General features: G+C 40.9%; 1 protein-coding gene across 1 annotated transcript in view; it reads left to right on the forward strand.

The window, feature by feature from the left end:
• PLA2G4E (phospholipase A2 group IVE) overlaps positions 1-12,101 on the forward strand; it is a 131,163-nt gene extending 119,062 nt beyond the window's left edge. Inside the window, exons 15-18 of the mRNA XM_044660023.1 lie at positions 1,005-1,208; positions 3,553-3,719; positions 9,045-9,231; positions 11,814-12,101. Coding sequence (XP_044515958.1) covers positions 1,005-1,208; positions 3,553-3,719; positions 9,045-9,231; positions 11,814-12,034 — 779 coding nt within the window. The 3' untranslated portion in view covers positions 12,035-12,101. The remainder of the gene's footprint in view (positions 1-1,004; positions 1,209-3,552; positions 3,720-9,044; positions 9,232-11,813) is intronic.
• The last annotated feature ends 2,881 nt before the right edge of the window (positions 12,102-14,982 follow it).

A 14,982-nucleotide genomic window follows, 5' to 3' on the forward strand; every position in this document is an offset into this window, starting at 1 on the left:
ATGGGCAAACTTTTTAAAGAGGGGGCCAAAGGAAAGGAAATGCTCATCTGTCAGTCTGTTTCTAAGGCAACTCTTTTGAAATTTCATTGTATTATATCCTACTCATTGTATTCGTCATTTTTATCTTTGTATCTCCAATGTCTAACAATAGGTACATAACGAAAATACTTAAATTGTGTGTGTGTGCACGCACACATGCATGTGTGTCTTATTATGTGTGCATGTATTATGGCAACGAGGTGGTGCTGTGGATAGAGCACTGGGTTTGGAATTAGGAAGATTCCTTTTCATGAGTTCAAGTCTAGCCTCTGACACTTCCTGGCTGTGTGACTGAGCAAGTCATTTAACCCTGTTTGCCTCGGTTTTCTCATCTCTGAAATAAGCCAGAGAAGGAAATGGCAAACCACTCTAATAGCTTTGCCAAGAAAACTCCAAACAGGGTCATGAAGAGTCAGACACGACTGGAAAATGACTGAACAAGTGTATGTATTAGGTATAATCACACACATATACTTGCATATATATTATATAATGTGTAATTGTATTGCACACATATGTGTATACATACGTGCACATACATGTATATGTGTCACACACATAGAAAGAGAGTAAAGCATTCACAAAAACTAGGAATCCCAAGAGGCAAAGCTGAGAAGATGATGCATTACAGGGATGGGCAGAGTGAATTGGGGGGAGGAGGATGAATGACAAAGGTATTACGGCAAGAGATGGAATGTCCAAGGAGAGGTACAGCAAGAAGGCCATTTTGACCAGACTGAAAGTATAATGAAGGAGAGTCCTATGTAATAAGCCTGGAAAGGGAGGTGGGAGCAAAATGGCGGAGGGCTTTAATCTTTGCAAGAGAAGTGCTGCCCCTACATGTAATTCCACTCCTCTCGAGTGCCAGATGGCATTGTTGTTAAATAACGTCATCAGGTTCCAACTCATTAAGTGAAGAAATTCTACTTTTCTCACCCTTTTCCCTCTCTCCTCTTTTCTTCCAGAGGATGAGCCTATATTGCCTGAAATCCCAAAATGTGATGCAAACACCCTGGAGACAACAGTGGTGATACCAGGGACGAAGCTAGCCAATACTTTCCGGGACATCCTCACTTACCGAGCCTTTGTGTCTCAGTTTAACAACTTCCTCCAAGGCCTGCAGCTTCACACAGACTACCTGCAAAATAGTCAGTTCTCCTCCTGGAAAGGTAAGTCTGGTTCTGGGTCATCCTCATTTGTGCCCTTATCCATTTGAAATAAATGCAAATGGCTTTTTAGTTTGCTTCATAAATGGACAAAAGTCCCCAAATTTGATTGGCCTACGTGTACTGGTTTGTTTTGTCTGGGCTGTAAAATTTCTCTCCTTGCCCCTCATTTCAGTTGTGTCAAGAATAGTAGTGTGCCCCAAAGCAAGCAAGCAAGTAAGTAATCAATTAAGCACTGTGTTTATAAAGTCCCTGTTATGTGCTGGGGATTGTGTTAGGCATTGGGGATGTGAGAGAGACAGAGAAACAGACAGAGAGAGACAGACAAACAGGGATAGACAAAGAGAAAAGGGAGGGAGAAAGGGAGAGAGGGAGGCAGAGACAGAGAGACAGAGAACTTCTGCTTATATTTTTGGTACAATGGAAAGAACCTTTAGCTCTAGAGTCAGATCTCACCTCTGACCTTAGTCAAGTGGGAAGGAAATAAGTATTTATTTACTCCCCTCTATATTCCAGATACTCTACTAAGCACTTTTTGCAAAGTATTATCTTATTTGAGTCTCACAACCGTCCTTCTAGGTAGGTGCTACTATTACCATCTCCATTTCACAGCTGAGGAAACTGAGACAACTAGAGATTAAGTGACTTGCTCAGAGTCAGAGAGCCAGAAAATATCTGAGGCCAAATTTGAACTCAGGTCTTTTCCAGGTCCGGTGTTCTGTCTGCTTAACCATCACTTGTCTCTAACAATTACTCTCTGTGTGATCTTGGTTTAAATCACTCCATTTCCTTGGTCTTCGGTTTCCTCTTCTATAAAAAGAGAATCTGACCTTTGAGGACCCTTCCAGTTCCAAATCTGTGATCCCATGATCCTTGAGGATAGGTGCATAAAGCAGCAATATCCTACATTGTAAATGCTTTTCTCATTTCCTCATCCCAGCTTTCTTCAAGATTCAGATCAAATCTCACCTTTCCACTTCTTCCCCTTCTCCCCTCATGACCTCCCCACTGAGATGACCTATCACTTACACTACTGGTATAGTGTGTTTACAATTGTATTACTCAGCTGTTTGGGCATCATCTCTCTTTAATGGAAGAATTTAATCTCCTTGAAGATAAAGATTCTATTTTTGCCTTTCTCTGTATGCTGATACCTTAGCACGGTCCCTGACACATAGCGACCATTTAAAAAATACTTGTTGATGATAGAGAGGAAGATTAGACATAAGTATGACTCTTTTAAAAAATTAAGACATTTTTTCCCTGTCCACCAAATAGAACGGGCCTCTGAATATAAATGTAGACTAGAAAAGAGAATTGTCTGGAAAATACACATCTCTATGATCAATAACTTGATTTTCTTTTAAAGTATTTAAGATAGGCTTCCCAATCTTAAATAGGACAGTACGGAGGGAAAGCATTTGGAATTCTAAATTTAAAAAATGAATGTTAAAAATTGTTTTTATATGTATTTGGAAAAAATGTATTATAAAAAAACTTTTTTAAATTAATATTTTTAAGGCCAACCTAAGCTGTCCTGCTTGTCTGATCTTCCCTCTAGACTTCCTTTGGTTCTTTTATCTCCATTTAAAAAAAGAAAAAAGAAAAAAAAATCTCAGACTCATTTTTCTCTCTTTCCTTCTCTTTCATCTCTCTCTTTTCTTCCTTTCCTTCTCATCCTTTTTTCTTTGCTTTCTCTTTCCTTCCTTCTTTCTCTTTCTTCTTTCCCTCCTACTCTCTTTTCTGCTTTTTCTTTCCTACTCTCCTTTTTTCCCAATCCTTCCTTGCCTTCCTGCCCATCCCTACTGGAAAAACAGAAAAAGACTTTGCATTTGACTTTCCATTTTCACTGACTTCTTACTTTGCTACATCCTGATGGGTTTGTGAGCCTAGCCCAATAATTTCAATCAGCAAGTACTTATTGAATCAGGGTGTACAACCACATACTTGGCCCTGTGTCAGAGTAACTCCATAAATTTGGTAGGACTATACTGAGCCTTTCCTCTCTTTGACTGAGATCTGATGGAATGGCGTAACTGGTTTTCCATGTTCATCATCTAAAACCTCTAGAAAAATGTGGTCTTCTCCAGGCAGAAAGGGAGCTCGGCTCCCTTCTTAGAGATTACATTCCACATTGGTAGCGGGGATGGCAGGATTGGAGAATGTATCTGGGGCAGCTGGGTCTCTTTGTTGTTCAGTGGGCCTTTGGCAAAAGAGACCAGCTGTGAAGGATCAGACAGTACAACTAGTCCCCACTCAGTACCCCTTGCCATGCACTGTTGATAAAGGAGCAGTGGTGTTACAATTAGCAGGGGTATATTAATAACTGGAAGGACTTGGCTTTCAGATACAGTACTGGACTGTTTCCCAAACCGTCTGACCCAGTCTGTGAATCATCTCTGCGTGCTGGATACTGCATTCTTCATCAACGCCTGTTACCCACCCCTCCTAAGACCTGGGAGGAAAGCCGATGTCATCATACATCTCAACTATTGTGCAGGTTCCCAGACAAAGGCAAGTGATGGGAAATAATAATAACAATGGTGTGATGAAGTGGAAAGAGGGATAATTTGGAATCCCAGGACCTGGATTCAAATCCTGATTCTTTCTTGGTCAGAAAGAGAAGGAAAAAAAAAACACTTTCAATAAATTGGAACTTTTTAAATTCCTAAAAATATTCCAGTACCTGAAATAGTCCATATCTTAGATGAGGAATAAACGTCATTGTATATGACCCTGGGCAAGTTATGTAAACTTCTTTGTCCTCAATTTCCTAATCTGTAAAGCAAGGAATCGATTAGAGGAGACAATATAAGTCCTTCTTAACTTTAGATCTCTGATCCTATGAAGCAGAATTCACTTTTCTTTTCTTTTCTTTTTTTTCCCCTAAACCCTTACCTTCCATCTTAAAATCAATACTGTGTATCGGTTCTAAGGCAGAAGAGCAGTAAGGGCTAGGCAATGGGGGTTAAGTGACTTGCCCAGGGTCACACAGCTAGAAAGTATATGAGGCTAGATTTGAACCTAGGATTCCAGTCTCTAGGCCCGAATCTCAATCCACTGAGCCACCCAGCTGCCCCCCAGAATTCACTTCTCTCAAAGGATTTTCCTCACAACTTTGTGAGATAGGTACAGCATGTATAAAGCAGAAAGAATGTTGAATCTGGAGCTGGAGGCCCCTGGATTCAAATATCTCCTCGGCTTCTTAGCCTGACACCTGTGGGACCTTGGACAGATCACTTTACATCCTGGAGCCTCAGTTTTCTCAATTTTCAAGAAAGGGTTGGACTATATGATCTTTAAGGTCCTTTCCAATCGGAAGATGACATGATCCATTTACTCCCATTTTATATTAAACCTTTACTTTCTTTTTTTTTTTTTCTTAACCCTTACCTTCTGTCTTAGAATCAGTACTGTGTTTTGGTTCTAAGGCAGAAGAGCAGTAAGGGCTAGGCAATGGGGGTTAAGTCACTCGCCCAGGGTCACACAGCTAGGAATTATCTGAGGCCATTTTTGAACCCAAGACTTCCCATCTCTAGGTCTGGCTCTTGATCCATGGAGCCACCTAGCTGGCCCCTACCTTCTGTCTTAGTATCAATTCTAAGATAGAAAAGATGCAAAGGTTAGGCAATCCAGGATAAACGACTTGCCCAGGATCACACAACTAGGACATATCCCCCATTTTATAGATTAGGAAACTGCAACTCCTAAAAATGAAAGGACTTATAAAGTCTCACAGGTAGAGAATGTCAGAGCTGGAGCTTGAACCTCAAGCCATAGAAATACAGATTTGGAGCTAATAGAAACCTTGGAGATTGTTGGCCAGTCCAACTCCTTCTACAAATGAGGCCAGAAGCATTTAAATAAGCTGCCCCAGCATCTAACTCTGAGTCCAGAAGGGAAGGCACTCTATTCTTCTGCTCTAATAAGGTCAGCCTAAAACAAATTCTGCCTGTCCGGATTTACACTAAATCCTTGGTCTGATCCAAGTGTTGGATCCTCTTCTGAGATGGATTCACTGAGCCATGTCATTTCTTTCACCATTTTTTCTTTCTTTTTGGCCACCTAGGAGATGAGAGTACACATGAGCTCTGAGCTGAGAGAACATAATGATCTCTGGAATCCTAGACCAAAAGAGGCAAAAGCTCTGATGTTTTCCATGAATAACATGAGATCAGACATCCCAATGCCTTAAGGAGGCATCCAGCCACAACCACCTTCATCTAAACATCTAGACTAGAGTTTTAATAAACTCAGCCAGTAGGCTCTTATCCTAGACACGGAATGGAGTCTGCTGCATTTGGAAATTTTTTGATAGTTTGTGCAGAAGAAAAAAAAATTTAATAACTAAGAAAAAATAGATTGCCATTCTTCTTGAGGCAGCGAGGTGGTGCAATGGATAGCATGCTGAGCTTAGAGTCAGGAAGACTTATTTTCCTACATTCAAATCTGGCTTCAGACCTTTCTTAGCTAAATGATCCTGGGAAAATCACCCTCTTTGCCTCAATTTCCTCATCTGTAAAATGACCTGGAGAAGGAAATGGCAAACCACTCTAATATCTTTGCCAGGAAAACCCCAAATGGAGCCCCTGAAACTACTGAATGACATAAAAAAAGATTTCAAACCTAAAGCTTTATAACCCTTTAAGGGTATAAACCACAGTGTCTTCATTTTAAAAAGAAAAAGGAGGGGCAGCTAGGTGGCTCATTGGATACAGAGCCAGGTCTGGAGGTGGGAGATCCAGTGTTCAAATCTGGCTTCAGACACTTCCTAGTTATATGAACCTGGGCAAGTCACTTCACCCCAATTGCCTGACCTTTACTACTCTCCTGTCTTAAAACTGAATCAGGGGCAGCTGGGTAGCTCAGTGGAGTGAGAGTCAGGCCTAGAGACAGGAGGTCCTAGGTTCAAACCCGGCCTCAGCCACTTCCCAGCTGTGTGACCGTGGGCAAGTCACTTGACCCCCATTGCCCACCCTTACCAATCTTCCACCTATGAGACAATACACTGAAGTACAAGGGTTTAAAAAAAAAACAACAAAAAAAAACTGAATCAGAAGGTGAGGGTTGGAGAAAAAAGGGAAAGGGAGAGAAACGTTTACAAGTTTACCCTCCAAAAAAGTATATCATAACTTCCATATTTATTTTGATTTTTACTTTTCATTCATTCAACCAATGTTTAATAAGAATCTCAGTGCAAAGTGCTATGCCAGGTACTAGTGAGGATACAAGGAGGAATAAGGCACAGTCCCTACTCTCAAGAATCATAGAGCTAGAGCTGGAGCGGGCTCAGAGGTCATCTCATGCAAGCTCCTCATTTTACCAAAGAGGAAAGTGAAGCTCTGAGTTTAAGGGAATCAAGGATCACACAGGAAGTGAGCATCAGAGGTAGGATGTGAGCCCAGGTCTTCTGAATCTCTAGCCAATGATCCTTCTACCAGTGCTTATTAATAAAACAATAAATATTATATTATAATATAAACATCCATTTATATAATATAAAAATATAAACAAACAATACACATAAATATATACATAAATAATATTATTTAATTTGATGGTTATATAAATAAATAATAGAGAAGAAATAATAAAAATAAAATAATAAATGCTTATTAATGAATGGAAAGAGTGATAATTGATTAATAGCTAGTTGACATCGATGTAGTACTTTAAGGTTTGTGAAGCACTTTAAAGATTGAATCCTCATGATAACCAGACAAGCTTATTACTCCAACTATTGGGATTCTCATTTTTATAGAGGAATGGCCTCAGGCTCAGAGGGGACAGGGATGGGGCGTGCTTTCAGATAACTAATAGAAGTTTGGATGTGATGAGTGCATAGTTTATATTTCTATAGCGCTTTGGGGAGCTTTCCTTGAACTTGCTTTCATTCGAGTGTCCTTTGGGAGAAACTTTTTTGACCTAAGATTCTTTCCTCTGGTTCTTCTTTATTCCAAAAAATAATTGAAAATGACCAGAATCATTTGAGGGCCCTAAGTTTGTTTGTTCTACCTTGGAAAAAATGGAGTTGGGACCAGTAGAGATCTTGGGCATTTCTCATTGCAGAATCTAGTAAGGATAGTTCCATTGGCAGCCCAATTAAATAGCAAACTCTTATTCAGTGACTGCTGGGTACCAGGCACTGAGGCAGGTGCTAGAGATATAAAGGCAAAAGTGGAATAAGGGGGGGTGGGCAGCTGGGTGGCTCAGTGGGTTGAGATCCAGGCCTAGAGACGGGAGGACCTGGGTTCACATCTGACTTCAGACACTTCCTAGCTGTGTGGCCCTGGATGAGTCACTTGATGACCCTCCCCCCCCCCATTGCCTAGCTCTTACCACTCTTCTGCCTTGGAACTAATACACAGTATTGATTCTCAGACAGTAGGTAAGGGTTTAAAAAAATAAAAAGTGAAATAAATCCCTGCCCTCAAATTGTTAGCTAATATTTATAGAATTAATAATTAAGCTATTGTTTTTTATAATATAATTTTAACAATATTTTTTATTTTTATTTTCTTAAACCCTTGCCTTCCATCTTAGAATCAATACTATGTATTAGTTCTAAAGCAGAAGAGCGGTAAGGGCTAGGCAATGGGGGGTTAAGTGACTCACTCAGGGTTACACAGCTAGGAAGTATCTGAGGCCATATTTGAACCCAAGACCTCCCGTCTCTAGGCCTGGTTCTCAATCCACTGAGCCACCCAAATGTCCCCAACAATATATTTTAACACTATGATAATATTTTAACAATAAAACAATTATATATTACATCATTAATTTAAATATTAATTATTTGAATAATATTAATTTACTATTTTTAATAATATAAAAATTGAGAATATATTATAATGAATTATGATAAAAGTACATATTATATCTAAACAATTAGAAAATGTTTCAAGGTAACAATAATTAACAGCATAATAATATAATAAATAAGAGTTTACATGAAGAAACTGAGGCCAAGAAAGATTAAGTGATTTACCCAGGGTCATACAGCTAGTAAGTATGTAAAGATACATTTGAACTCCATTTTCAGTGCTCTTTCCACTGTGCCCCCCAACTACCACTCAACTATTATCTGTCTCAGTTGCCTCAACTATAAAATGGAGATAATAAGGGCATCTACCTCACAGAATTGCTGCAAAGATCAAATGTTGTGCTATTTGTAAAGCACTTAGCTTCACTGCCTGGCACAGAGTTATTCCTCCTTCCTTTCAAAGAGGACCCATATCATCACAGGGTGATGTCTTGGATTGGGAGTCAATTTTAAGTGAAACAAAGTTGGCAGACACTTCCCAAGTCCTTAAAAAATACTTATTCCCTTCCCTTCCCTGTTCTCCCTTTCAAGGAGCTTACAGTCTTGCCAGGGTAAATAACACACAGGTAGGGTAGGGAATACAGATTGGATTTGTGATTTTATTAGTAGAAAGAAGGCCTCCTGGGTGAAGAAACAGCTTCTACCCATGCAGGTTAGCATCTTCTCTGCCATTTGCAGTGTTGGAACGTGGCCAGAACATTGAAGTTAAAGTGACTTTGCCATGGTCAGATCTCAGATCTTCCTGGGTCCAAGACCAGCCCTCTATTCACTATACCAAGCTCACTAAAGTACATAAAGAGATATGCCATAATTGGAGGGGGAGGGGAAAGAAGGCATTACCAGGCAAGGATGGTCAGGAAAGGCTTCCTGTAAGAGGTGGCCCTTGAACTCAGCCTTGAAAAGAATCTAGACCCTAAGGATTCTAAGAAGCAAAGTCACAGGAGGAACAAGCATCCATCCAGGTGAGCCCAAGCTCTCTTAAGACTCATTCTTTCTCCTGTGATGGTTTTTTCTAGCCCCTAAAACAGAACTGTGAGTACTGCACGGTACAGAATATCCCCTTCCCCAAATATAACGTGGAAGAAGAAGATGACAACCTGAAGGAGTGTTACCTGATGGTCCCTGATGATGATGCCCCAGATGCCCCAATTGTAATCTTCTTCCCACTCATCAATGGCTCTTTCCAAAAGTACAAAGCCCCGGGTAAGTGACTCTCAGTTTTGGAATCATTCTCAGCTTGGTCCCAAGGGCACTGGTGACTCTTTGAAGGAGAGCTCTAGAAACAGAAAGTCTTTTCGTAGGGGCTGTGGGCTTCTCTGAGCTAATATAATCCTTTGGTTAGAAAAAGGACAGGCCATGCTGGCTATGAAAGCCACATGCCAGAGTGTTTTTTTATGGGGGGTGGGGTGGGGTTTATACCCTTACCTTCTGTCATAGAATCCATACTAAATATTGATTCTAAGGCAGACAAGCAGTAAGAACAAATCTCTCAGGGTTAAGTGACTTCCCCAGGGTCATACACTGACATCAGATTAGAACTCAAATCCTTCTGACTTCCAGAGCTTTTTACTAGAGCAACTAGGACTTCATCTCAAGGTATTAGAATATAGGGGACTTTGATAATATTTGATTAGTAGTACAGAAACAACTGCTTAGCACCTAGTTAGCAAGAATAATTAATTAAAACAGGAAACTTATCAGTTAATTTTCATTTTTTTTCTTTAACCTTTACTTTCTGCCTTGGTACCAGTTTAAAAACAAAAACAAAAACCCTTACCTTCCATCTTGGAATCAATACTATGAATTGGTTCCAAGGCTGAAGAGTAGTAAGGGCTATGCAATAGGGTTTAAGTGACTTATCCAGGGTCACAGAACTAGGAAATGTCTGTGTCCAGATTTGAACCCAGGACCTCCCAACTCCATGCCTGAAACCCTATCCTTTGAGCTATCTACCTGTCCCAGTTAACTTTCTGAATAAATTTAAGTTTAGAAATAAAATAGCAAGTTTGGTCCTTCCTCCTGAATCCCCCCTCCAATTTGTTCCTTCACCTTACGTGCTAACAGAGGATATAAATACACTCCAGGTAAGCTCCTCCTTGACCTAGCAGTAACCTCTCTCCCCAGGCAAGTCCTCCCCACTTAAATCCTCCATGAGTCCCAGGGGTACTACTCTATCCGTTGACCCAGAATGGTTATTATAGTTCTGTTGCATTTGTAAGCCAATTAAGGTGGCAGTAAACTGAGTGCTGGACAGGAAGCCAAGAAATCCTGAATTCCAATCCTGCCTCAAACTTACTATTCATATGACCATAGGTAACTCACTTAACCTCTCTCTACCTCTGTTACCTCACCTGTAAAATAGGGTTAACAATTGAACCAGGGTCATAGCAAGGATCAAATGAGATAACATATAAAGTGCTTTTCAAATTGTATTTTATGAATTATTATTATTCTTACTCATCCTTACATTTTGTCTTAATATCAATTCAAAGACAGAAGACAGACGACGGCTAGGCAATCAAGGTTAAGTGACTTGCCCAGGGTCACACAGCTAGGAAGTATCTGTGTAATTAATTTCTGTACCCTAGAACTCCTATTCCCAGCATCCCATGTTCCTTCATCTTACGTGCTAACAGAGGATATAAATTTGGTGTAGCCCCGCCTCTCGCTCTCTTTTTCAGTGATAGCGGGCTATGGAGGTGAGCTGAGGGAGAGGAAGGAGAACTTGCTCATGTGGTTTTTATTTTGTTAGATAATTAGGTTTTTTTTTTTACTTCTATTTCCTTTTTATTCCTTCTACTTCAAGTGATTATTAATAAACTCTATAAAATATAATTCTTGGAGTGTTGGACATTAATTTAAATCTTATATGAGCCAGATTCAATCCCAGACTCTCCCGACTCCCAATCTGGCGCTCTTACCTGCTGAGCCACCTAGCTGCCCTGCTTTGCAAATTTAAAATGCTATCTATTATTAATATAGTTAATATAGTTAATATTAATATACAAAAGGTGCTCACTTATGGTAAGGGATGGCCGTCTAACCTTCACCTCTATTCATCTATGTCCGGTTAAGGAAACAGACCAAGAACATTACCAGTGGAGGGGAACACCTTCCCAACGCTTAGTCTTAGAGGTTGCCTAGAGCATTTGCCCAAGGTCATGCAGCTAGTATGTTTCAGAGGTAAGACTTGAATCTAAGCCTTCCTGGCTTTAGGTCTAGCTCTTTATCTATTACACCTTATATGTACATTTGGGTAAGGAAGAAGCATGGGAACAGGAAGAACCCCAAGAATGACCAGAAGCTTTAGGGGTTCTAAGGAGAACCTGCCAGGGGATCAGGAACCAGTATGGCAAGGTCAGACTACAGCCCAGGAAATGTTAGAAACCAAACTCTTTCCTTGATTGAGTTGCTTCTTATGTGGAAGGATTGATTCTAAATGTTCTGCCATCATTTTCATTTATTTTAAAAATCCTTACCTTCTTTCTTAGAATCAATACTATATATTAGATCCAAGACAAAAGAGCAGTCAGACTAGGCAATGGGGATTGAGTGCCTTTTCCAGGATCACATAGCTAAGAAATGTCTGAGGCCAGATTTGAACCCACGGCTTCTTGTCTCTAGGCCTGGCTCTCAATCCATTGAGCCACCCAGCTGCACAACCCCCCTCCCCTCAGTCACAACCATCATTTTAATGTTCCAAAATTCAAATATTTGGAGGGATATAGGTCAGAGGTCAGCAGAATTATGAGTGTGACTCAAAACTCCCTTTGTTCTTCCCTTAGGTGTGGAGCGGAGCCCAGAGGAGTTGGAAGATGGAAATGTTGACATCTATGGCCCTGATAATCCCTATGGCACCATAGAGTTAACCTATACAGAGTCTGCTTTTGACCGATTAGTGAACCTCTCTGAGTACAACATCTTAAATAATGCAGACAAGATCCGTCAGGCCTTCCACCTGGCCTTGGAAAGGAAGAAGCAGTCAAAGAAACCATGTTCAGCATAAACATGGAGACCATCACAGATAGTGTTTCTGTTTTTCCACCACTGCATCAGAGTCCAATGCCTACTGATTTGTTGGTAGAAGATGTCCTCTCTCATTGAGTCAGGACACAATTAGCCTGACTTAACATGTACCAGCTACGTATACCAAGACAAAAGAGGGATGAAGGGGAAAGGAAGAAGCAGAAAATAACAAATGAGAGATACATTGAGTTTTAATACCCAAATTGAAACCATTGGATTTTCCCTTAGTTTAGAAAAAAACTGGATAACTCCCTGAAATGAAGGAAGTACCATTGCCACAGGCTCAGGCATGCTGTCATCTGAGAAGACAGAGGGCTGGGACAGGGGGGAAAACCCAGAGCTTGTTTTAACTGAGAGGAAACTTGATATAGTAGGGCAAAAAAGAGTATTGGATTTGTAATCAGAAGACCTGAGCTCAAATCCTAATTTTGTCATTAAATCTTTGTGCAACTATGGACAGATCTCTTAACCTTTTTAGGTATAAAATGAGAACTGGACTAAATGATCATTCTTCCTCTAAAAAGTTCAGATAATTATCTCAGCCTCTTCTCTGTCTCATCTGCATGCATATCCCAAGGACAATGGGCATGGGATCTGTAAAGCACTTTTACATTTCTCCAGAAAAAAAAATCTAAATTTGCATTCTTATGATCATTTTTATTGGTCAGTGACAATGTGTGCACCAGAAAGACATCCTGGCATCTTCAATGGCACAGCCAAGCAGGTGACCAGATTTTAATTCACCACTGACCACTCAGGATTTGAACAGACTCTTGATTACCTGAAGTGGATTTCCTACAAGCAAGCGGGGCTCCCAGCATTCACATTTTAGCAAATGCTAGACACAGCTCAAGACGTGTCGAGATTGCTGATTGTAAATAGCACTGCTGAGGGATACAACTTAGAAACGATGGTAAAGACTCCCCAGAATGGTTTGGACAAGCCTGTAAACCATGAGAGCCCCACAGTAGAGAATTTGAAGCTAAGTTCACAAAATGCCATTGACTTCACAGAATAGGCTTTTTGGGGACCCAGAGGCCAAGGTTAACTGGAAGTGTATTCTTGGAGAACTAGACTTTGGATTCTCTTCCCATTCTACCTCTCTCCTTGCCATTCACCATCAAGTTGTGATTACTGATATTTATCATGTAAGCATAATCTACTTAAATTTTTGAGGAATGAGCCAAATTACAGGGCCTATGTGTTGAAGGTGAAGGCAATGGTATCCACAGTTACCTCAAAGCTTAGATAATGAGGTTTATATACATATCGTACAGGATGAGTGTCATTTAACTGAAGATTGAATAAACATATTTGGTTATTCTGTGCTCATTGTCCGATAATACAAATGTTAGTCACATCCTCGACACTTCACACTTGGATTACTATCTCCGCCTCCTACCAGGCCTCCCTGACTCTTTTCCTGGCAAAGTTCATTCTTCATATCCTGGCAATGGCACTCTCACGTGTTTGGTTGTCACCTTTCTGTATATGAGCTATATCAGTGATGGTGAACCTATGGCATGGGTGCCAAAGATGACACACAGAGTGCTCTCTGTGGGCACATGGCTTCCCTCCCTCCCCTCACCCCCAGAGTTTGTTACTAGAAAGGCAGAGAGTCTTGGGTGGAACTGCTCCCCTCCCCCTCTCCATTGTGCCTGATGATATTTTTTCATATTCCCTGCCCCCTCTGCCAGCAGCAAATGGGAGTGCATAGAGGGTAAGGTGGGTGGCTCACAGGAGGCAGAGCTGGAGGAGAGCAGAGCACTTGGGCTACTCCCCTCCCCCTCTCTACACTCACTGAGAACATTCCTCACTTCCCTCACTCTTCCCCCCAGCAGCCCAATGGGAGTGCTTTTTCCCTCCCCTGTGTGGGGGAAGGGGAGGAATGGAGTGCCCAGCACTTGGTGGGAGGGAGGGGCACTGCATATGGTGGGGGTGGTAGGCACAGGACTTGGGCTGGGGGCTGGGGTGGGGGCAGGGCCCGGCACTCTGTCTCTAAAATGTTTGCCATCACTGAGCTATATAATAATAATAATAATTATAGTGCTTATATAGAGCTTTAAAGTTTGCAAAGCCCTTTTATACATTTTATCTTAATTGATCCTCACAATAATCCTATGAGTTAAGGGTTATTATTATCCCTATTTTACAGATGAAGAAACTGAGTCAGACAAAGATTAATTGACTTGCCTAGGGTCATGTAGTGTTAGAAGCAGGCTTTGAACTTGAGTCTTCCCGATTCCAACTCTAGCATTTTATCCACTGTGCTACTGAGCTGCCTTGTAGCTTTGGTGTCTCTTCTGAGCTCTATTCCTGAATCATTCCTGAATCACCACCTATTAGACATTTCAAGAAAATTAGGTGATAATATGGACTGAGCACTGGACTTGAAATCAGTAAGACTAGTCTACCTGAATTTCAAGTCTGGCTTCAGACACTAGCTGTGTAACCCTGGGCAGGTCACTTAACTCTGTTTGCTTCAGTTTCCCAGTCTGTCAAATGTGCTGGAGAAGCAAATGGCAAACCACTTCAATATCCCTGCCAAGAAATCCCCAAACGGAGTCATGAAGAATTAGATCAACTAAAACAGCTGAATAACAACATTAGGCATTTCAAACTGGATATCCTCTATGCATTTCAAAATCAACAAGTCTAAAACAGAACTTATTATTTCCCCCACCACTCTTCTAAACTTCCCTATTTTTATCAAAGGGACCAGTAGTATCCTTTCTGTGACTCAGGTTTGCAATCTCAGAGTCACCCTTGACTCCTTATTCTCTCTGAGCCTCATATCCACTTAGTTATCAAATCTTGTCATCCCTGCCTCCCAGCATCTCTAGCACCTGTCCCTTTCTCTCCACTCACATGGTCACTTTCCTAATTCAAGCTCTCAGCACTTCGTCTAGATAATTGCAATAACCTCCT

This window comes from Gracilinanus agilis, chromosome 2 (assembly GCF_016433145.1).
Source record: "Gracilinanus agilis isolate LMUSP501 chromosome 2, AgileGrace, whole genome shotgun sequence".
NCBI classification, from domain to species: domain Eukaryota; kingdom Metazoa; phylum Chordata; class Mammalia; order Didelphimorphia; family Didelphidae; genus Gracilinanus; species Gracilinanus agilis.